The 22,466-nt window shown below is 45.6% G+C and overlaps 1 protein-coding gene across 1 annotated transcript in view; it reads right to left on the reverse strand.

The window, feature by feature from the left end:
• TXNRD3 (thioredoxin reductase 3) overlaps window positions 1–22,466 on the reverse strand; it is a gene marked incomplete at its 5' end in the record, with an annotated part of 58,850 nt that overhangs the window by 14,934 nt on the left and 21,450 nt on the right. Inside the window, 10 exon segments of the mRNA XM_081246468.1 lie at window positions 4,972–5,064; window positions 5,668–5,893; window positions 6,641–6,756; window positions 7,996–8,138; window positions 9,955–10,074; window positions 11,981–12,053; window positions 12,526–12,630; window positions 14,836–14,844; window positions 14,848–14,945; window positions 16,146–16,206. Of these exon segments, the coding sequence (XP_081102594.1) occupies window positions 4,972–5,064; window positions 5,668–5,893; window positions 6,641–6,756; window positions 7,996–8,138; window positions 9,955–10,074; window positions 11,981–12,053; window positions 12,526–12,630; window positions 14,836–14,844; window positions 14,848–14,945; window positions 16,146–16,206 (1,044 nt within the window).

The following is a 22,466-nucleotide window of genomic DNA, read 5'->3' on the forward strand; positions in this document are numbered from 1 at the left end:
TGAAGCCTGCGTGCCTAGAGCCCGTGCTCCGCAACGAGAGAAGCCACCACAATGAGAAGCCCACACACTGCAATGAAGAGTAGCCCCCGCTCACCACAACTAGAGAAAGCCCACGAGCAGCAACGAAAACCCAGTGCAGCCAAAAAATAAATAAAATAAATAAATAATTTTTTAAAAAAAGAAATAACATTAATGATACACAAACTCTCTGGGACACAGAAGAGGGACCACGTCCCAAGTCCTTTGTAGAAGGCCAGCATAATCATCTGACACAGAATCAAACAAGGGCAGGAAAAGAAAAGAAAATTAGAAGCCAACACTCCTCATGCACATAGATGCAAAATCCTTAACAGATGTCAGCAAGTAAAATAGAGCAACATAAAAAAAGTGGGCTTTGTCCCAAAAATACAAATCTGGTTTAACATACAAAAATCAATCAGTGTAATTCACCGTATTAACAGAATAAAGGAGAAAACAACTTAATCATCCCAATAGATGTGGGGACAGCGTTTGACAAAACTGAACACCCTTTGAGGATTTTAATAAAATCCTCAGCACGCTCAGAATAAAAGAACACTTCCCCAGCCTGATAAAAGGCATCTGCAAAAACCCGAGAGCTCACATCCCAGCTGTGCTGAAAGACGGCCTCACTGCTGAGATGGGGGACTCTCACAGTTTCCATTCAACACTGTTGTGGATGTCTTAATCAGTGTAACAAGGCAAGAAAAAGAAATAAAAGCACATAGATTGGAAAGAAGAAACAAAACTGGTGTTTTATGCAGAACAAATCCTAAGGAGGTCAATATACAAAAATCATTTGTATTTCTATGTACTACCTACTAACCACTGAAAATTAAAAAATTTAAATACCATTTACAGTAGTTTAAAAATATGAAATACTTAGAGATAAATTTAACAAGATACATGAAAGACCTCTAGAGAAAAATGACAAAAAGCTGCTGAGAGAAACTAAAGAACTCGCAAATAAATGGAAAGACATATGAGGTTCGTGTATTGGAAAAATCAATGTTGTTAAGATGTCAGTTCTCCCAAATTCATCTATATAAGCAATACAATCTCAATCAAAGTCCCAGCAGGACTTTTTTTTTTTTTTTAACAAATTGGAAACATGGATGGACCTAGAGATTTTCATACTAAGTGAAGTAAGTCAGACAAAGATAAGTAACATGTGATATCACTTATATGTGGAATCTAAAAAAATGATACAAATGAACTTATTCACAAAACAGAAGCAGACTTACAGACATAGAAAACAAACTTATGGCTACCAAAGGGGAAAAGGTGGGGAGGGATAAATTAGGAGTTTGGGATTAACAGGTACACACTACTATGTATAAAGTAGATAATCAACAAGGACCTACTGTATAGCACAGGGGACTGTATTCAGTATATTGCATTACCTATGATTGCAAAAAAATCTGAAAAAGAATATATATATATATATATATATATATATAGACACACACATATATATCTGAATCACTTTGCTGTACACATGAAACTAACACAACATTGTAAATCAGTTATACTTCAATAAAAAAATTTCATATGGAAAGGCCCTATGCAAAGTTAGAGAGCCCACCCTCCCTGGTCTAATACTTACTATAAAGCTTCAATGACCAAAACAGGTCAGAGAGGACAGAAACAGACCCACAGTTAAACATCACATGATCACAAAGGCACCAAAGCAATTCAATGGACAAAGGGAAGTCTTTTCACAGATGGCTCTGGGTATCAACATGGAAGAAAAAGAACCTCAATTCCTACCTCACACTGTAAACAAAAATTAGTTCAAGATGAATTACAGGCTTAAACATAAAAGATAAAGCTATAAAGCTTCAGGAAGAAAATGTAGAATATCTTCACAGCCTCTGGGTAGAGCACACAGAGAACTTTAATCATAAAACAAAAATTTGATAAATTGAACTTCAGCAAACATTTAAAACTATTGCTCATCAAAAGATGCCATAAAAAATTAAATGGGCAACTAGATGGGAAGAAATATCCACACACATACATCTGAAAAAAGAATGTACCCACAACACACACAGAACTCCTGCAATTCCAAATAAAATTCAATAACCCAACCAAAAATGGGCCAAAGACTCAAACAGACACTTGATAAGGGAAAATATTTAAATGGCCAAAAAACACATGAGAAATTGCCAAACGTCACTGTAGTCATTAGGAAGATGCAAGTTAAACCTATAACAAGATTCCACTACACAGGCACTAGAGTGGCTTAAACAAAAAAGTTGACAACCCCAAATGTTGGTGAGGCTACAGAACAACCACAACTCATGCATCCTTGGTGGAAATATAAAATGAGACGATCATTTGGAAGCTGTCTGGCAGTTTCCCCAAAAGTTAAACACAGAAAGTCCCCAGTGACCAAGCAATTTCACTGCTAGGTATTTACCCACAAGAAAGGAAAGTGTGTGTCCACAGAAGGCCTCACGCAAGAACCTTCACAGAGTTTTCATCACAAGAACCCAGCGGCAAACAGCCTGGCATCCCTCCACAGGAAAGTGAGTGACCTGTGGTACATTCAGACAATTCATATGGTGAAAAGAGCCAGCCACTGATACATGCCTCGTGGATGGATCCCGAGTCAGACCTCGAGGAGCACGAACCACATGGCTCCACATCGTGACATCTAAACAGGAACAACTGGTCTCTGGTGACAGAACCAGATCAGGGTTGCTTGGGGTAAGGTACTGGGAAGGGGTGCAAGAGAGCTTCCCGACTCCACAGAAATGCTCTGTTACTCTCAGAGGAGTGTGCATTACAGAAACATGTACACTTGTCAAAGCCACTGAACTGTGCATATCACTACATGTAGATGATACATCATTACAAAAATAAGCAATTCACAATTTTAGATATTCTGCACAGCTTTATACCAATACATTTGATAACTTAGATGAAACAGGCTAATTCTGAGAAAATATAACAAATCAAAAGTTGATGTAGAAAAAAGTAGAAAGCTTTAAACGGTCCGTTGTCTGTTAAAGAAAACTGAATATATCTTCACTGAACATTCTAGGCCCTGGTGGTTGCATCAGTGAATTCGATCAAACATACAAAGAACTAATTCTAATATTACTAAATGCTTCCAGAGAACAGAAAAAGAAGGAACATATTCCAAACTTCTTTCATGAGCTAGAATAGCTTTGATACCAAAATCTGAAAAGTTCAGTACATGAAAGGAAAATTATAAGCCAATACAATTCTTGAATATAGATGCAAAAATTCTAAATAACCAAATCCAACAATATATAAAAAGGACCATTACCAAGTTGGGTTTATCAGGAATACAAAGTTGACTGAACATTAGAAAACCAATGTAATTCAATACACTAACAGATTAAAGAAAAAATAATCATTAACAGCTACAAAAGAAACAATCTTACAGCTAAATATCCACTCCTGACTTTTAAAACAAACAAACAAAACCAAAATAACAAAAGAAACCACTTAGCAAACAATAAACAGAAAATGATTTCTTTAGCGTGATTAAGAATATCTACCCAAACCCTATGGAATACCTTACTCTATAACCATGAAACAGTGAAAGCCTTCCTTCCGACCCTGAGAACAGACAGGAGCGCCTGGCTCTGCATTTCTTGTTAACACTGCACTGGAGGCCATGGCTGGTGCCCTTGTGCAAGAAAAAGGAGGAAAGGGAAACAGTTGAAAGGAGGAAGCAAAACCCTTGTTATGAACATGTACAAAGAAGACCCCACATAATCTAAGGATACATGACCAAATAGGACTTCAGCAAGCTTACTGAATACTAAATCAAATCACACAAATCAGCAGCATTTCTATATATCAGCAACAAACAGTGAAAGACAATGACATTTTTTTCAAAAAACATCATTTGTAACTATACAGAAATACGTAAGTACCTAGGAATAAATCTAACAGAAGACCTTCTTGATGTCTACAGAGAAATGTACTAACTTTGTTGGGAACTATGACAGACGGCTTAAGTCAAAGGACAGATATACCATGTTCATGGACTGGGAGACTGGACACTGCAAAGAAGTCCAGTGTTTCCAACTGGTTACGTATCCACCGCAATCCTAATCAAAATCTGAATGGAGGCTGATTTTTATTTTTGTTTTTGTTTTACATATTTTTGGCTTTGGTGAGCCTCTCCACATTATCTATTTTTAATTGAAAAGAATCATGTTATAAGAGTGTGTAAAACATAAGTGTACAGTTTATGTTAAAGGTATAAACTACAGGGCTTCCCTGGTGGCCCAGTGGTTGAGAGTCCGCCTGCCGATGCAGCGAACGCGGGTTCGTGCCCCGGTCCAGGAGGATCCCACGTGCCGCGGAGCGGCTGGACCCGTGAGCCATGGCTGCTGGGCCTGCGCGTCCAGAGCCTGTGCTCCACAGCGGGAGAGGCCGCAACAGTGAGAGGCCCGCGTACCGCAAAAAAAAAAAAAAAAAATGGTATAAACTACAGTTTACAGAAGAAATGGTCTCTAAATATCATCAGTTTAAATTAGAATTGTTGTCACCCAAAAGTCCATGGACTAGTCACACTGTTTGGAGATTTTACATTGTTGGTTTTTAAAAATATCTTTATTGTTATTTTGATTATAAAATATATTCAATGTTTATTGCAAAAATATTCAAGTGCAGAGATGTATAACACATCTAACTCCCCAGAAGTAAGCACTAAAAGCAGTCAGGTATACCTGCTTCCAGATTTTGTTCTCTGCATAGTCACACACACACACGTATATTTTACCATCGTATGCTTCATGTACCACTGAAAACTATCAAATGTCAACAGCACAACCACCTTCCATATGTATCAGACGCTCACGAAGAATCAAGAAAAGAGTTAATGCTGGTATAATTTTCCCATAAGTTTCATCTGCACTAACTTATGAGCGTGTTCATCCACCCACTGCTCACACGACAGAAACTCACCGTGTTGTAAATGCCCTCAATCATCTCTGTTCCTTCCGTAGATTTAGCCACTACCTTCAGCTTCCCGGGTGACCCCTTCTCCAACTGCTGAACCTGGTGAGGAGGAACAGTGCAAGGATTATCTCTACAAGTGACAGAAAATAGGTGGACCACAGGGTGTGTGTATGTTTAGGTGTTTGGACAGAGACAAGAGGGCCGTCCCAAGGGCAATGTGGAGGGAGAGATAAGTTGCTGGGTTGGTTGGAGACGACAGAAGGGGAGGCACGGAGGGATGCTTTCCAGGCACTGACTTAACAGATGGCGTGTTCCAGGGGACCACTTCCCGAGCACTGAGACAGGCCGAAACACAGCAGGGAGCACACTTGGTGGGGAAATCAAGAGCTTTATTTCGTCTTGTTAAATTTAAAATGCTTGAGAGGAATTCAAGTGGAGATGCCCAGCAGGCGGCTGCATAAAAGGGTGTGGAGTTGGGGAGGATGCCTGAGCAGAGGCCTCAGCACTGAGACAGGACGTGCGGCGGGGGGGAGGGACAGAGAGGCGGAAGGGGAGGAGGGGGAGGGGCGGCCGGGCGCCGAGACCGGGGTGGGAGCCCCATCTTCAGGGTCCCTGGCGAGCAGAGTTTACGAGGGCAACAGGAAAGCACGGGAGCGGGGAGGGCGAGGCGACAGCGAAGGCCGGCAGGTGCTGGGGACTCACCGCCACGGGAACGAACTTGCGGAGGAATCGGACGCCGAGCTGCTGCATGGAGGAACCCACCTTCTCGGCCATCTCCTGGTCGAAGCCCCGCAGGAGCTGCGAGCGCACCATGACCGTGACCTCCAGGCCCAGGCCGGCCAGGAAGCCTGCGCACTCCAGCGCCACGGAGGATGCGCCCACCACCAGGGTCGCGCCCGGGCAGTAGGGCAGAGAGAAGAGGTCATCGCTGTAAAGAGAGAAGGGGTTGCCAGGCGGGATGGTGCCATGCGGGGCCGAAACGAACAGGTGCTGAAGGGGACAGACAGCCTGTGGAGTGCGCGTCCACTGTGGAGGGAGATGTCCAGCCCAGTGTCTCAAAACCAAACTAGTGGGTCACAGGCCAAGATTTTGTAAATAATAAAATGGAATAGAGGATATTAGATCACATTCTATGTAATAAGAAGAAACACTGCTTTGTCTGGCGTGTGTGTTGTGTGTTCACCTGAACAACCGCACAGTGAAAAATGTATTTCTTAAAGTGCCCTTGCTCAAAAAAGTTTGAAAGTCATTGTCCAGCTTTATATGTCAAGGTCGTATGTCCTGCTACAACCGTCCAATGAGAATTCCTATTACATCCCAGTATTAGGACAGCCGTGCTTCTCTTGGTCACCTGGTTCATACAGACACGAAACCCTAAAGCAGTGAAGTAGTCACTGCTCCCCTGTGAGCTCTAGAAATTGTAGGGCCGAATCCCAGACCCGCTCCCAGAGCACCTGCCAGGAGACCTGTAACACACCTGTGTGCATCCGTGACCTTATTATTTACCGAGCCTACGGTCTCTGAGCTCCATTATGTTAACTACTTAGCTGTGCATTGTATGTACTTTTATTTGTCATTAGTTCAAGTCTTTTGTGAAATAAGACAGGGAGTAAATAAACTGGAGACACAGAAACACACTATTTACAACTTACGGTCAGATGCCTCGTTAACTTACCTAGTAATACAGTATTCTTTATCTCCTCGGATTCCCAAATAGCGCGGCCTTTCCCCTGTTGCTATGACAAATTTTGCTGCAGTATAATACGTTTCCTGTCCTTTTCCATTGGTTGCCTTGAAAAGAGCAAAGCAAACTTCACTTTTCATCAAACACCACAGAATATCAGACACCCGGGACTCAGTAGTTACTACGGAGCTTCCTGTCAGCGGGAACACACATGCAAAGATAGTAACGCACTGTGATAACCTCCTGCACAGAAAACAGGCGTGTTCACAGCCTGGGCACCATGGCCGCGGTGCGGGGCAGCGGGGGACTGGAAGGCCAGTCAGGGCGGCTGCGCGGGTGACTGGAGAGAGGACAGAGCGTGGCCAAGTGCGCAGGCCAGAGAGCAGCTGGCATCTGGGGAGCGGCCAGTGCCGGGAAGGAACAAGGAAAGAGGGCGCCAACCCTGAAGACCCTTGTGCGCCGCCCCGAAATCCAGGCTCTGCGGAATGCACAAAGCTGTTCGTTGCTTGTTTCTTTTCAATTACACAAGCAAATCATAAATCCATTTTTATTAGAAAATTAAAAAACAGTGGGATGGAGGGAGGGCAGCCTGGAGGAGGGTCCTGAACAGAACAGCCAGGCTGCGGCGGGGAGAAGGCAGGCAGGTGACGGCCTGAGAAACAAGCCAACCGACTGGAGCTGCCACCCCGGTCTCCTGTGGCCACGTGAGGTTCTCAGCTCTCAACACACCACTGACACCTTTCTAGAGACAACAGGTGACCACAAAAGGACCTCAAGTCCTGTCCAGGCCATCGAGTACTGTGCCACCAAAGCAGAGGACAGAGGTGGAGCAGGTGTGGAGGATGGTATCGGACCGTCTCTCATACGCCAGTTAAATGTTTGTGAGCATCAGAACAGTCTCATTCTCCTTAAGTACTGATCTTACAACACACAAATATTACAAATATAAATGTATAAAGTACACTAATTCTGATACTACTTTTACTAGTGCTTTTATGAATAATATGTACCGGAGTTCTAGTTAAGGTTTCATTTTAAAAAAGAATTGCACTCCTAAAATTTTGATCTTTTTACATTTTTGAACTCTGAACTGTTTAAACATTTTCTCTTTTTAAGATGGCAATGAAACCGAAAGGCAAATAAGTTAAAACTGAGAATCCTTTAAAAGGCAATTTCTCCACTTTAGATAGACGTGGAATCAACGAACACTGGGGAAAGCACACGCGTGCACGGCTGTGCACACGCACACCAGCTGCAGCCCTTAACATGCAACACGGAGTCTGGGTTCACGGCAGGCATGGCAGAAGCAAAGAAAGCAATGAACGGCACAAAACGCCCCAACAGACCTTGATTTTATGGTGTTCAACAAATTCCCCGTAGGAGTTGACGTAGGCCACCGACTTCTCCCTCAGAGCCCGCTGGTAGCTCCAGTTCAGAGAGCCGATGTGGTTCTGAATGGCTTTGGTCATGCTCTCCCAGTTGTGCTTCACTGAGGAGAAATCACCAGGGGGTGTGAAGGGGCTACACTGTCACCGGTAAGTCACATGGAACACACGAGCCACCCTATCTATCGCTTCAAGAATCAAGAAGTGAACAGAAGTGAGCAACTGAAAGCTTTTTTATGCCAGTCACGGCTTATACTTCTTCCTCTTTTATGATATAAAAGATGTGAAAAGCAGAGTTGTCAAAACAAGGAAAGCCCACGGAGAAGGGTGGGGAGCAGCCATCTCGCACCCAGGCCCCAGGGTCTCGAGGTACCAGGAACACCCCCAGGACAGGTGCGGGACACCTCCCCGGCCACTCCCCCCGGGTCCCCGGCGGGGCTGTGACAGTGAATGCCCCGCGTTGAGATGACCGAGTTCACCCACTTCCTGTCGAAGCCGGAGTGGGGTTGACGGAATCAAGATTCCTCCGCATCCTGGACCTTCTAGGTGGGGTCTCTTTCCTGGATTCGTCTCATCTGCCGATGCCGGTCCCCAAGGAGCCACCAGCCCAGGGCTCCCGTGAAGCTGGGGGAGGTCCCCAACGGCAAACCCATCCATCGGGGGGGGGGGAGTTCACCCTCTGGTCACATGTGGACCCGGACCCCTCCAGTGCTCTCGAGGGCCCCGCCCACTGGGACGTGGGACAGGAGGGCACAGGGAAGAGGCGGAGGTCGCAGTGCGCGGAGGCTCGGGCGGCGGCAGTGATCACGGCCCAGGCGCCACGTCACCCTGCCTAGGGCCTCAGTGGACAACAAGGCTCCTAAGACTTTGCAGTCCAGATGGCCATCCTGGTTACTACGTTCCCAGACCCCGTGCCCATGATCCCAGGGGGTTTGGACCAGCAATGATGACCATCTCTACACAGCTCACAGGGTGTGGGGCAAGCTGCCTCCTGTCCTGTGTCCCACCTCAAGGGCCACCTTCGCCACCTCCACTCCTCAAGGCTCCTAAGTGCCCCTCAGGTTGATGCTGGAAACCTCAGCACCAATTACGGGCACTAAGCCGCTCCCCTCCCCCCTCCCCTGTCCCTCCCCCCACCCGCCCCTCCCTCCCCCAGCAGGCTGTGCTGCTCCAGGGCAGGAGTGACAGTTTCCTCATCTCTGCATCCTCAGAGCCTCACCAATAGGTGTTTTGCAGATTTATTTTTTCTTGGCCACACCGCACGGCACGCGGGATCTAGTTCCCCAATGTGGGATCGAACCCACATCCCCTGCAGTGGAAGTGCAGAGTCCTGACCACTGGACCACCAGGGAAGTCCCACCAATAGGTTTTTATTGGTGAATTTGTTTTCCATTTTCATTAACCACACATACATAAACACTGATAAAAGAGAAAATGTCCTCACAGCAATGGATAAAATCCACACAATGACCCTTGCTATTCTGTTTTCTTTATATTTGAAAGAAATCTGAAAATAGTGATTATTCCCTCTCACACTCTGCTAAGGGTTTGAAATGGCCGAGGCTGCAACCACGCCCTCCCTAAGCACTAAGGCCCACGAAAGCAGGTTTCAACCGACCATCTTTGAGTTCTCTGGGCCTGGCTGGCACACGGTGGGCTCTTCACAAGTGTTTATTAAACTAATTTAAAACTAAACTACAGGGACTTCCCTGGCGGTCCGGTGGTTAGGACTCCACGCTTTCACTGCCGAGGGCCCGGGTTCGATCCCTGGTCGGGGAACTAAGATCCCATAAACTGCACAGCGCAGCCAAAAAAACCCCCCATAAAACTAAACTACAGAAATGTAAATAGCAAGAATTTCTAAGGAACTCATTCTTTCTTCTTTTCTCCCCATCTATATTTTTACACGCGATCACCCACCTTGTTGATTGTACTCCCAGCCAAACTTCCTTGAGTCAGTTAGTGCCTGGCCCAAAAGGGCGGCTTGGTGCATCAGCTTCTTAGGGATGCAGCCGACGTTCACACAAGTGCCACCAAGACCTGAGAGAGAAAGTCACAGTTGTAACGTTGTGTGTGTGTGTGTGTGTGGTTTTGCGCACGTGCAGAGTGGGTGTTATTAAAACGTGGAAATGACAAACTTGACGGTCATGGGGTCACCATCACGCCCCACAACAACACGAAATGATTCACCAAACTTGTTGACCGAGGGTCCATGAAGGAGGCCCAGGGATGTGCAAAACATGGATGTGCATGTGAACGGTTTTCTGGGGACAGAGTCCGAAACTTCAACTTGAGTCTGACCCACAAAGTGGTCAGAACCGCGTCAGGTTAATTAGGCCCACGCTGCACTGAGGCCAAGACTGTAGCCTCCAGCCTTTGCTTCTGCAAACCTGAGTCCTCCTCTGAGCCAGCACAGGTCCACTGCCAGCTGCCAGGTAACATCTACTCTGGGTCCTTCAACAACACGGGGCTATAAACAGAAGAGCCCTCTGAGAGGACATCTCTCCTGGTGTGCAGGTTAAGCGGGCTCTTTCTGGACAGGAGAGGGGACGGGGGCAGAGGAAGGAAGAAGAAAGACAAGCGTTCCAACCATACGAGCAAAGTTGAGGTGGATTACCTTTAATGTATGAAATTCCAGGCTAAATTTTTTTGAGTAAACTTGAACTTTAAAAAGCAACTTTCCCGGGGCTTCCCTGGTGGCTCAGTGGTTAAGAATCCACCTGCCAATGCAGGAGACAAGGGTTCAAGCCCTGGTCTGGGAAGATCCCACATGCCGCAGAGCAATGCAGCCCACACATCACAACTACTGAGTCTGCGCTCTAGAGCCCACGAGCCACAACTACTGAGCCCACGTGCCACAACTACTGAAGCCCGCGCGCCTAGAGCCCATGCTCTGCAACAAGAGAAGCCACCGCAATGAGAAGCCTACGCACCGCAACGAAGAGCAGCCCCCGCTCACTGCAACTAGAGAAAGCCCGTGCACAGCAATGAAGACCCAACACAGACAGAAATAAAATAAATGAATTTATTAAAAAAAACAAAAACAAAAACCAACTTTCCCATTTTGTCAGGGTTCTGGCAGGAAACAGATGACACTCCAGCTGGGGAACTGAGGAGAGGGTAGGAATCATTACAGGGTGTGGCAGGAAGAGCAGTGGGTGGAAGGGGGGCTGTCAGCAGCCCCGTGAAGGGGTAAGCAATGGGGCCAGTGCCACCTGCCAAAGCTGGACCACGGGGGGAGAACCAGCCTGCAGTGCCCAGCGGGCCTGGAGACCCTGCCCTACGCTTCCTCCTCTGCTCTTCCCGTTACCCCGATGGCCACGGCCCAGCAGAAGCCAGAGGGCACGCGGCCAATTCACCAGTTTGTGGGGAGAGCAGGGTACAGACAACGGGGATGGACCGAAGCATAGACAGAAAACACCCAGCACAAAACCTGTGCCTTCTATGCTACAGGGAAAAGAGCGTGGACAGGCGAGTACTCTTGTCTACAGCAAAGTCCCAGGCTGGGAGCTTGCTGTGCGTTACATTAAACGGACCTGGGATGACCACACACACTAACTCAACTGACCATCCTGCAGCCACTGGGGTCCGTGATAAAATCAATGCAGAAACACAGAAAAGCATCATGGCCAACTCAGGCGAGCACAACGGGGGGCACACACCACTGTGTGACCAAGACTGTGTGAAAACATCCATGCGTGTGCACAAAAATTATTCTGGCAGAAGTTTTGGAATACTGGGGTCATGGCATTTTTCCCTTTCGCACAGTCTTCCTTAATTCTTTTCCTATTATTCTTCCAGTGTCTCTTCTTGTTAACAGTGTGATTGGAGATTTAGTTTCCTCAACCCTGAAACAGGTGGGTTACACTCAAGAGTGCTGGGAGGACTGAGGGAGACTGAGCCGACAGAGAACCACTGCCGCGTGACGGTGGGAAGAGCAGCTCACCCCACGAGGTGCCCTGGGGCGACGGGACCACGAAGTCCAGCACCATGACGCTCCTCCCCAAAACGGCAGCTTCCTACGAAAACAGCCACAGACAGAGATCTTGTCATTTTCCTGACACTCCCCCGATTTCTCTCTCCCCTAAACGATGACTGTGTTTGTGATGAAACCCAGCTTTTCCTCTTCATTAAACCAGCTATGACATCAACAGAGTAGGGCCTCCCTGGTGGCGCAGTGGTTGAGAGTCCGCCTGCCGATGCAGGGGATACGGGTTCGTGCCCCGGTCCGGGAGGATCCCATATGCCGCAGAGCGGCTGGGCCCGTGAGCCATGGCCGCTGGGCCTGCGCGTCCAGAGCCTGTGCTCCGCAACAGGAGAGGCCACAACAATGAGAGGCCCGCGTACCGCAAAAAAAAAAAACAAAAACAAACAAACAAAAAAAAAACAGAGTAGACTGGAACAGCATAAATGGCTTTTTTTTTAAGTAGCAGAAGAAATGCTCATGGCAATCACCAGGAAAATTATCTTCGGGTGTCATTTTCTTCATACCTGAGCACACGCAAGGCCGCCAGAGCCACCACCAATGACAATGAGGTCGTAATCATATGCTGGATCTTCCTGAAGGAGCTTCTGTAATAAACCACTCTGATGTGCCTGAGGGTTAATCAAAGGACAGAACACAGTATGACTTGCTTTCAAATTATTTCTTTGTACCCTATGCTTAATCAGCATAAATTTCTTTTATAAAAACAGTTGACCTACAATTTATGTAAGTTGGAACTGTCAGTTTACCTGGATGGCATTCAGTTGGGTCCAACTAGTTAGAACAGATGCCAAAGCACATATATTTTGTTGGTTATCACCCAATAGTGAGGCATGTGTCCAATGATGGGGAGGTCATGGCCTTATATCCACGTCAGACAAGGTCATTTTGTAAGCAGCTCTGCTGCCCTTTTCTGTTTGCTCATCTCTGCTTTCCTCAGACCTTAACTGTAAAACTGAGATCATAGGTAACATTTAAACTAGCTCCTGATTTCTGCTCTACTGAATGCACGCAATACCTCGCTGGACCTGTTGACTCCTTTCCTGAATTAAAAGGAGTAAGAATGAAGGATTAAGTAGGTAAAGAATGACTGGCTCTCTATGCCCATCTTCCCCCCTTAGCAAATCTGCAGGGGGACCACGTGGGCAAGATGGCATCCAAAGGAAGCTCAGGAGAAGTCAGCAGGTCTGCACACAATGGAGAAATGACGAAGAATCTGACCTCCTGTCTTAATGATTAACTGAGATTATTTCCCTTTTCCCTTTAAAAACGTTCATGGCCAAGCAGAATCTTCCAAGTTGGTTTTGGGACATGGGTCCGCCTTCTCCCCAGATGGCTGGCTTTTCTGATTAAAGCAACTTTCCTTTCTACTAACACTTGCTTCTTGATATTGGCTTTCGAGTGGAGAGCAGATAAACCTGAGTTACAGAATAACTAAGTGCAGTTAAATAGCCAAGCACCACTTTTCAAGATCCTCTATATTTTGTTCACTGGTACTAGTCTTCACTTTGAAAACAATTCTCATGCATCATCAGCAGGACATGCACTTTGAAGTTTTTCCTGGTTTCTCGTAAATTGACCTAAATCTTGTAACTTCCTATGCAACACAAACAACTTGTTTTTTCTGTCACAATCTTGCAACTTCCTATGCAACACAAACAACTTGCTTCTTCTGGTCAGGAGGCTGACCCTGCAGCACATTCTCTTGTCCACCTGGCCCTCCTTGTGGTCAGAAGCAGCTTAGATGAGGTCGGAGGCTCCACATGTGACTAAACAATAGTTCTGTCTGTGCGAAGTCGGCTCCTCAGTCCCAACACACCGGCTTTCGAACGGGCTCAACCTGGGAGCGCAACGGAAGTGCCACACGACCAAAGACCCAGCAGATGTCTTGTGCATGGTCCCAAAGCCGGGTGGCCTCCTGACTCCTAGGGGCCCGTAGGGAAATCCACCTCCTAAACAGCTGCTGTCCAAGGGAGAGTCTTGCAGTCTCGAAGTAGAACTGACATCTCTACAGCCCCAGATCCACACTCTGACAGCATCTTCCCAGCTAGGACTGGCAAGATCAGCAACTCCAAAGGAGTTTCGAGGCTATGAGCTGTGGTACGTACCACCACGTGAGCTGGGTTATAGCTTCCAGGACAGACAGAGCAGGCTGTCACTAGATAACAAGGCCAATCCCAGATTAACATACAACGTAGACAATCGTTTTTCCCGACAAAAATATGATCCTGAATTGAAATCTAAATATAAGTATTTAATCAATCCCTGATTGTTACCATTTGCCTACGCACGTAAAGGATACAAGAGCAGAATTTTAATAAAAGCACACAACTAGTTAAAATACAGACCTTATTTAATAAATAACAATTTTTATCTACTTCACCGAATGATTCCTGTTCATTTCTGCATTCTAGGAACCAAACAAGCAAAGCTTTGCACAGCTCGCAGGGTCAGCAGCCTTGGTAGGAGTCCTGTGCGCCCTGGACCAGGATGTGCGTGTTGAGCTCATTTCACTGAACCTTGAGGGGGGAAGAGGCCTCGTCTCCGTCCCCTCAGGAGGAGGAGAGCAGGTCTGTCCTGCAACCTCACTCAAAACCTCCTCCTGCGCAGCGTCTGAAGCTTGAATTCGTAGAAAAGCTAATTTCCATTAAAGGAATCAAGATGATCTGATAACCATCCTATAGGCTTTTGAGTTTACAAGCTCCAAAAGACACAAATGAATAGACTTCTAAACACCATCTCCTCCCCCTTTTAAATATTTTTTTAAGACAAAATTTGAACCAACAGCATTCCAGAACACACGATACTGTCATTACCTGGAAAGTTCAGTCACATCCGCCCACGTGCACTTTATTCACAAAGATACTGGGCACGGTCCTCTGATTAGTGATCTCCGACAGCACCTCTTGAACACTGGCCCCATCATCTACGGAATAAAAGATTAAATATGTAAAACACTGCAAAGGTTCTAAGCCTTTGGGAGCTGAGCTGAAGTGTTAGGACACTCAGACACCCATGTTTGCGCACCCACAAAGGTCAACATATCATAAAACTTTATAAATGATGACTCGAGAGGGGAAAACACTCAGGTGTTCAAAAGGAACCTTAAAGAATAAAGACCAGTCTACTGACTCCATTTTTTTTTTTTTTGCGTTGTGTGGGCCTCTCATTATTGTGGCCTCTCCCGTTGCGGAGCACAGGCTCCGGACGCACAGGCTCAGCGGCCATGGCTCACGGGCCCAGCCGCTCCGCGGCATGTGGGATCTTCCCAGACTGGGGCACAAACCCGTGTCCCCTGCATCGGCAGGCGGACTCTCAACCACTGCGCCACCAGGGAAGCCCTACTGACTCTTTTTAAAATAAACACTTCTAAATTAGAATTTGATTTATAATCCAATGACTAGGCAGAGACAGATAAGAATCCTCTTTAAAGAGCAAACATAAAATAAGATCTGCTTTAACAGTGGTAACTCAGAAAATATTTCCTATAATTACATTTGAAAAATCTTTATGATCATAGTCCCTAAAAATAGAACTGGGCCATAAGTACTTCACGCACCCTACTTGGGATACTCTTTAGAAAAGTTTCAAAGATTCTAGAATACTCCACTTATTAAAGTGACCTGGCTAAAAGGAGGGGTGAAGTCCATGAAGGCTCAGATCAGGTGTTTGTTCACCATGACGTCTCCCACTCCTGCAAAACACATGCACGTGTAAAGTGCACAGATGACAGGAATTCAAAAGCATAAAGCTGGAAAACTGACGTGTTGCCCCTCACGGGGTAATACCCTCAGGAAACAGGGGCAGATTCACTTCATTTATCACAGCTTCATCTACTGTGCTAGGAAGTTGGCAGACACATCTGAAATGCCTGAAGGACTTCCAGCTTACTGGCTTATACATCTTCCTTCTAGTCCCTCCCCTCAAATGCAAAAAACATAAACAAAAAAAATCTACGCAGATTATTTTCATATACAGGTTCATTCTCTGTGGGGTTGAATGTAGATGAAATCAGCTCATCTAAGCGAGAGACAGGAGTAAATGGAATTGAATGAGGCAAAGGGAAAGAAGTCAGTCTTGTTGACGTTTATTACAAACAACAACGTGTACTAGTCATTCTACTTACCAACTTGATCAAGTTCCAAGATGTTACAGTCAACTCCCAGAGAAGAAAAGAGTTCTTTAACCTGCAACAAAAATGCACCTAAGGTTTACTCTCCCAACGGTTAGACAGAGCTATGAAATATGGGCATAGTGACAAGGGGTGTTCACAACAGATGTTCAGGAACATGAGCTCTGGTCTACGTTCTCCCCCCTCCTCTACGCGTCTTCCCAGGAAAACCTCACCCCACCTCTGGTCTACGTTCTCCCCCCTCCTCTACGCATCTTCCCAGGAAAACCTCACCCCATCTCTGGTCTATGCTCTCCCCCCTCCTCTATGCATCTTCCCAGGAAAACCTCACCCCACCTCTTTCCTTCCTTTACAATCTGCATTCTCGATTTCCAAATCTGTAACTTTTGCCCAAATCCCCTTTCTGAACTCAGGACGAGCAATATTTCTCCACCTGGCTGACACAGGTACCTCACGTGCAGCATGCCCCAAATAAAATTCATCTGTTCCCACATCACTTTTCCTCTTTGCGTTTTCTGTCAACAGTCATTAAGCCATTCAACAAATACTCATCCACCACACACCTACTATAGAGGTCACCCATTGTTCTACCTACTCAAGATACAACAATGAGAAAAACACCATCCCTGCCCTCCAGTAGGGGAAATGGACAATTCCACCCTGTCACCATTCGCCAGTTGCTTGAACACAAAACCCTAGGTCCCTGCTACTCAGATGGGGGACCAGCAGCGTGGGCATCACTAGGAGCCGTCAGACACGCAAACGCAGGCCCTGCATGCTGATCTGCGTTTCGAGAACTTTGCAGAGCGCGGACTGTGAGTCATTCCAGCGCTTCACTCTCCTGCAGTGTCTTCCTCCCCTCACGAACCCCTCATCCATCCCGTTAATTACTAAGTCTCGACAGTCCTCTACATGGAGCTAGTTCATCTTTCCAGTTCCCCACAGTCGCTGTCCTCAGCCAGTGATACCCACCACGGGAATTTCTCAGCTCCCTCCTAGGGGCTCTCTAGGTTGCAGCTGATGAGGTCAGCTTTCAGCAGGGCTCCAACCCTTCAACGCCCTCAGCCCTTAAGGTAAAGCCCAGGGGCTCCAATTCCAGGATGGAGGCGTGAGGAACTTGGCAGAAGTGCTCCCTGGCAAACGTCCACAACTGGTGGAACGTGTTTAAAAAGAGCCACTTAAAGTCTCTCGAAATTGAGGGCACACAGCAAATAAGGAAACATTTATTGAAGAAAATCTACTAGATGTCAGTAAGAGCGGAGTCTGAGGCACCTGAGCTGTGACCTGCACCTTCCCTCCTCTGCCCCCGTCAGCGTGATGGAAGCTCCATTTCAGGTAAACGCGGCCAAGGGAACGAGACTGCCTGTTCCCTGAGATCCCAGCCACCAGAAGGGTCAGGCCACCACCATTTCCCAATCTCCCCACAGCTCTGAGTGGCAGAGGCTATATTCCCGGGCAGCGTGGCCAGCAACATGGGAAAAGCTCCTTTCCTTCAACCACCCCCACTAATAAATCCAAATTTCTATCCCAGGCAAAAACGCCGGGGCCCTGATCCCCCTGGCCCCAGCCCACTGGTGGGGCCAGGTTCCAGGCTGGGAGAGGCCACCGCCTCACCAGAGCTGCCCATAAAGCAGGTTGTCCATCCAAGACAAGGGGCTCGCTGTCCCCACCCCAGCTCTGGAGCAAGGTCTCGGAGACTCTGCTCAGGGCAAGAGGTAAACTACAAGACCAGAGAGCTCCAAAACTCTACCTAAAGGAATGGGCTTTATTCGAAACAGACTGTGGGGAAGTTCAAGTCTAAAGGTGCAACTGAAACAATGGAGATTTCAGTGGTGAGCAGTTAAGGGTAGGCTGGTAGCTCCATCCTCTGTAGCCAGCTGGTTTACCAGAAAGCCAGGGAAGGACAGATCGAACAACAACCCTTCTAGGGTCAGAACAAACTGCAAATTTGCCTCAAAAACTACAGCTGCAAAGGGGCCCAGATTTAATTAGATCAGCAAATGGAACAATTTACACACCAGGGCATTGTCAAAAACAGCAGAGCAACCAACCTGCAATTAGTGGAGCCTAACACCTGGCATGACACTGAGAGGGTCAGAAAATATAACACAGATGCCCAGCGAGAGCCCTGCTAGCTAAACCCCTGTTATCCCAGGGTGGCTGCGCAGACCCAAGGCTGCACCTCTGAGGAGCATGGGAGGCTCCATCTTCAGGTGGAAACAAACTTCCCCCAAATAATCCAGCCAACGCACTACAAAGAAATAAACAAGCAAGCAAAAACAAGCCACAGAGAAGGAGGGGGCCAGTATCTGGAGTTGCTATCATACATTACCTAAAATGTCCTGGTTTCAACAAAAACAAATTACCAGACACACAAAGAAACAGGAAAGTGGATCCATACACAGGAAGAAAAGCAGGCACGAGAACCTGCCTCTGAGAGGTCCCAGATAGCATGATGAACTGGCAAAGCAGCCACTGTAAATACATTCAAGGAACCAGAGAAAAGTATGCTTCAGGAGATATGAAGGAAGGTATGATGCTGATGTCTCATCCAGTAGAAAATATCAATAAAGAGACAGAAATCATATAAAGGAACCAACTGGAAATTATGGGAAAGTACAGTAACCAAAATCAAAATCCCACGATAGTATCTCAGCACTAGACGTGAACTGGCAGAATTAGCAAAGCGGAGGACACATCAGTGGAGATTATGCAGCCTCAACCACAGAGAGAAAAGACAAAGGACAGAACCTTAGAGAAATATGGGACTGCATGAAGCACAATGTACGCATGGTGTGAAAACCAGTAAGAGACAGAAAGAAAAGGGCAGAAGAAATATTTGAAGAGATTCACAAAAATATCCCAAATTTGATGAAAAGCTGCAATCTAAATCCAAGAAGCTAAACGATGTCAAAGTAAGAGAACTCAGTGAAGCTCTGGAAACTGGTCAGAGACCTACAGCAACCAAGTGAATGCTCAGTAAAGAAAGAGCCACATTTAAATGGGAGAGAATTCTGTGGCACCTTCCATCTCCCCAGTGCTGCACAGCACAGTAAGAGGGGAGCAGCAGCCTGGGCCCCCGGTCTCTTTCACAGCGTGGAGAGAGCAGAGAGGCCCTCGCCCCCACGTGAGGGCTGCCTGAAGGACTGGTCTTGGTGAAGCCTAACTGAGACTGAGTGAAAAGCACACATACAGACCCAGGGAAGATGTCCAGAAAAGGCCTCAGAAGAGCTTAGGCCTCCATGCTGCACTGGTTAGGACAAGTCTTCCTTAACTTGGAGCCAGTCTGTGAAGACTGGGAGAGGTGGCCGTATTTATAATGCCAAATTTTCAAGAAAAGATCACATGCATACAAAGAAACAGAAAAAATGGCCCACTCAAAGGAAAAAATGAATCTCCAAAAATGTCCCTGAACACATATAGACTTCATTCTTACTAGACAAAGACTTGAAAACAACTGTCTTAAATATGCCCAAAGAGGAAAACACAAAGAGCTAAAGGAAATCAGGAAAATGATATATGAATAAAATGAAAATATCAGCAAAGAGATAAAAATAACCAAACAGAAACTCTGAAGGTGAAAAATACAATCAATGTATTATAAAATTCACTAGATGAATTCAAGAGCAGGCTCAACCAGAGAGAAGAAAAAAGCACCAAACTTGAAGACAGGCCCTTTGAAATGATTAGGTCTGAGGAGGAAAAGGGAAGAAGAAAAATGAACATGGAGCAAGTGACTTGAGGGACACCATTAAACAATATACACGTTATGGAAGCTGCAGAAGAAGAAATGGGGCAGAGAGCTTATCTGAAGAACTAATGCCCCCAAACTCTCCAAATTTGAGGAGAGACATGAATATACACATACAAGAAGCTCAAAAAACCCCAAGAAGGGGACTTCCCTGGTGGCATCGTGGTTAAGAATCTGCCTGCCAATCCCTGGTCCAGGAAGATCCCACATGCCGTGGAGCAACTAAGCCCATGCGCCACAACTACTGAAGCCCGAGTGCCTAGAGCCCGTGCTCCACAACAAGAGAAGCCACCACAGTGAGAAGCCTGCGCACCGCAACAAGAGTAGCCCCTACTCGCTGCAACTAGAGAAAGTGCACGCATAGCAATGAAGACCCAATGCAGCCGAAAATAAATAAATAAAATAAATAAATTTTAACAAGCCCCAAGAAGGATAAACACAAAAAGACTCACACCAAGACACATTATAATCAAAACGTCAAAAACCAAAGACAAAGAGAGAATCTTGAAAGTAGCAAGAGAACTGCAGCTCGTCACCTACAAGTGATCCTCATTAAGGTTATAAGTGGATTTCTCAGTAGAAATCTCATAGGCCAGAGAGAGCTGGATAATATATTTAAAGTTCTGAAAGAAAAAAACCAAAAATAAAAAAAAAACAACTATTAACCAAGAATTCTATATCTGGCCAAAAAACAAAAAAAAAAGTCCTTCAAAAATGAGGGAGAAGCTAAGACTTTCTCAGATAAACAAAAGTTGAGGGAGAACATTAATACTAGACCTGTCTTGCAAGAAATGCTATAGGCAGCCCTTCAAGTTGAAACGAAAGCATGCTAGACAGGAATGCAAAGCCATAGGAAAATACAAAGTTCTCACATAAAGGTAAACATATACAAACATACAGACCAGTAGTACTGTAATTTTAGCTTATAATTACATTTTTTACTCTTCTATTGGATTTAAAAGACGTAAGTCAGCAAACAACTGTAAGTCTATGGATACACAATATATAAAGATGCAATTTGTGACATAACATGGAGGGATGAAGGGGGAGGGGTCAGAACTTAAAGGAGTAGAGGTTTTGTATGTGATGGAAGTTAAACTGCGATCCGTTTAAAATAGATCATGTATTTAGGACGGTCTATGTAATTCCAATGGTAACCACAAAAATACCTACAAAATATACACAAGGGAAACAAGAAGGGGGTCAAAAAGTATCATTACAAACAATCAACTGGACATACAGGAAGACAGTCAGAGAGGAAATGAGGGCCAAAAACTGTAAGCTACGCACAAAACAAAGACCCAAATGGCAAAAGCAAGTCCTTCCCTAATAGTAATTACTTTAAATGTAAACGGATTAAACTCCCCAAACAAGAGACATAGACTGACAGAATGGATAAAAAGACAGGATCCAACATTATGCTGTCTAGAAGAGACTCACTTTAGAGCTAAGGACACACACAGGCTGAAACTGAAAGGATGGAAAAGCCATGCCTAGCAGATAGTAACCAAAAGAGAGCTGGAATGTTTATACTAATATAAAACAAAATAGACCTTACACCAAAACTGGTATAAGAGACTAAAAAGGACATTATATAGTTTATTATTATTATTATTTATATATATACTTTTTGGCTGCGTTGGGTCTTTGTTGCTGTGCATGCGCTTTCTCTAGCTGCGGCGAGCAGGGGCTACTCTTCTTTGTGGTGTGTGGGCTTCTCATTGTGGTGGCTTCTCTTGTTGCAGAGCATGGGCTCTAGGCACATGGACCTCAGTAGTTGTAGCACACAGGCTCAGTAGTTGTAGCACGTGGGCCCTAGAGCATGAAGGCTCAGTAGTTGAGGCAGGCGAACTCTAGCTTGCACAGGCTTCAGTAGTCGTGGCACGTGGGCTCAGTAGTTGTGGTTCGTGGGCTCTAGAGCACAGGCTCGGGAGTTGTGGCACAGGGGCTTAGTTGCTCCACAGCATGTGAGATCTTCCCAGCCCAGGGATCAAACCTGTGTCCCCTGCATTGGCAGGCAGATTCTTAACCACTGCACCACCAGGGAAGTCCAAAAAGCACATTATATGTTAAAAGGACATTGTATGTCAATTTACCAAGAAGACATAACAATCATAAAAATATATACACCAAACCTCAGAGCTTCTAAATATATGAAGCAAACATTAACCAAACTGAAGAAAGAAACGGATAGAACTAAATTATAGTAGAAGACTTTAATATTCCACTTTCAAAAATGGATAGAACAACCAGACAGAAGACGAATTAGGAAACAGAGGGCTGAAAGAACACAATAGACCAATTGGACCTAACAGACACATTACATAACACTCCACCAAAAAACGTAGAATACATATCTTTCTCAAGTACACATGGAACATTCTCCAGGATACATCATAGCCTAGGTCACAAAAGAAGTCTTAATAAAAAGATTAAAATATATAAAGTATCTTTTCTTATCACAGTAGAATGAAACTAGAAATCAGAGCAGAAGGAAAACTAGAAAATTCACAAATATGTGGAAATTAAACATCACACTCTTAAACAATAAGTCAAAGAAGAAG

This window comes from Mesoplodon bidens (genome assembly GCF_964165515.1).
Source record: "Mesoplodon bidens genome assembly, chromosome: 10".
NCBI lineage: Eukaryota > Metazoa > Chordata > Mammalia > Artiodactyla > Ziphiidae > Mesoplodon > Mesoplodon bidens.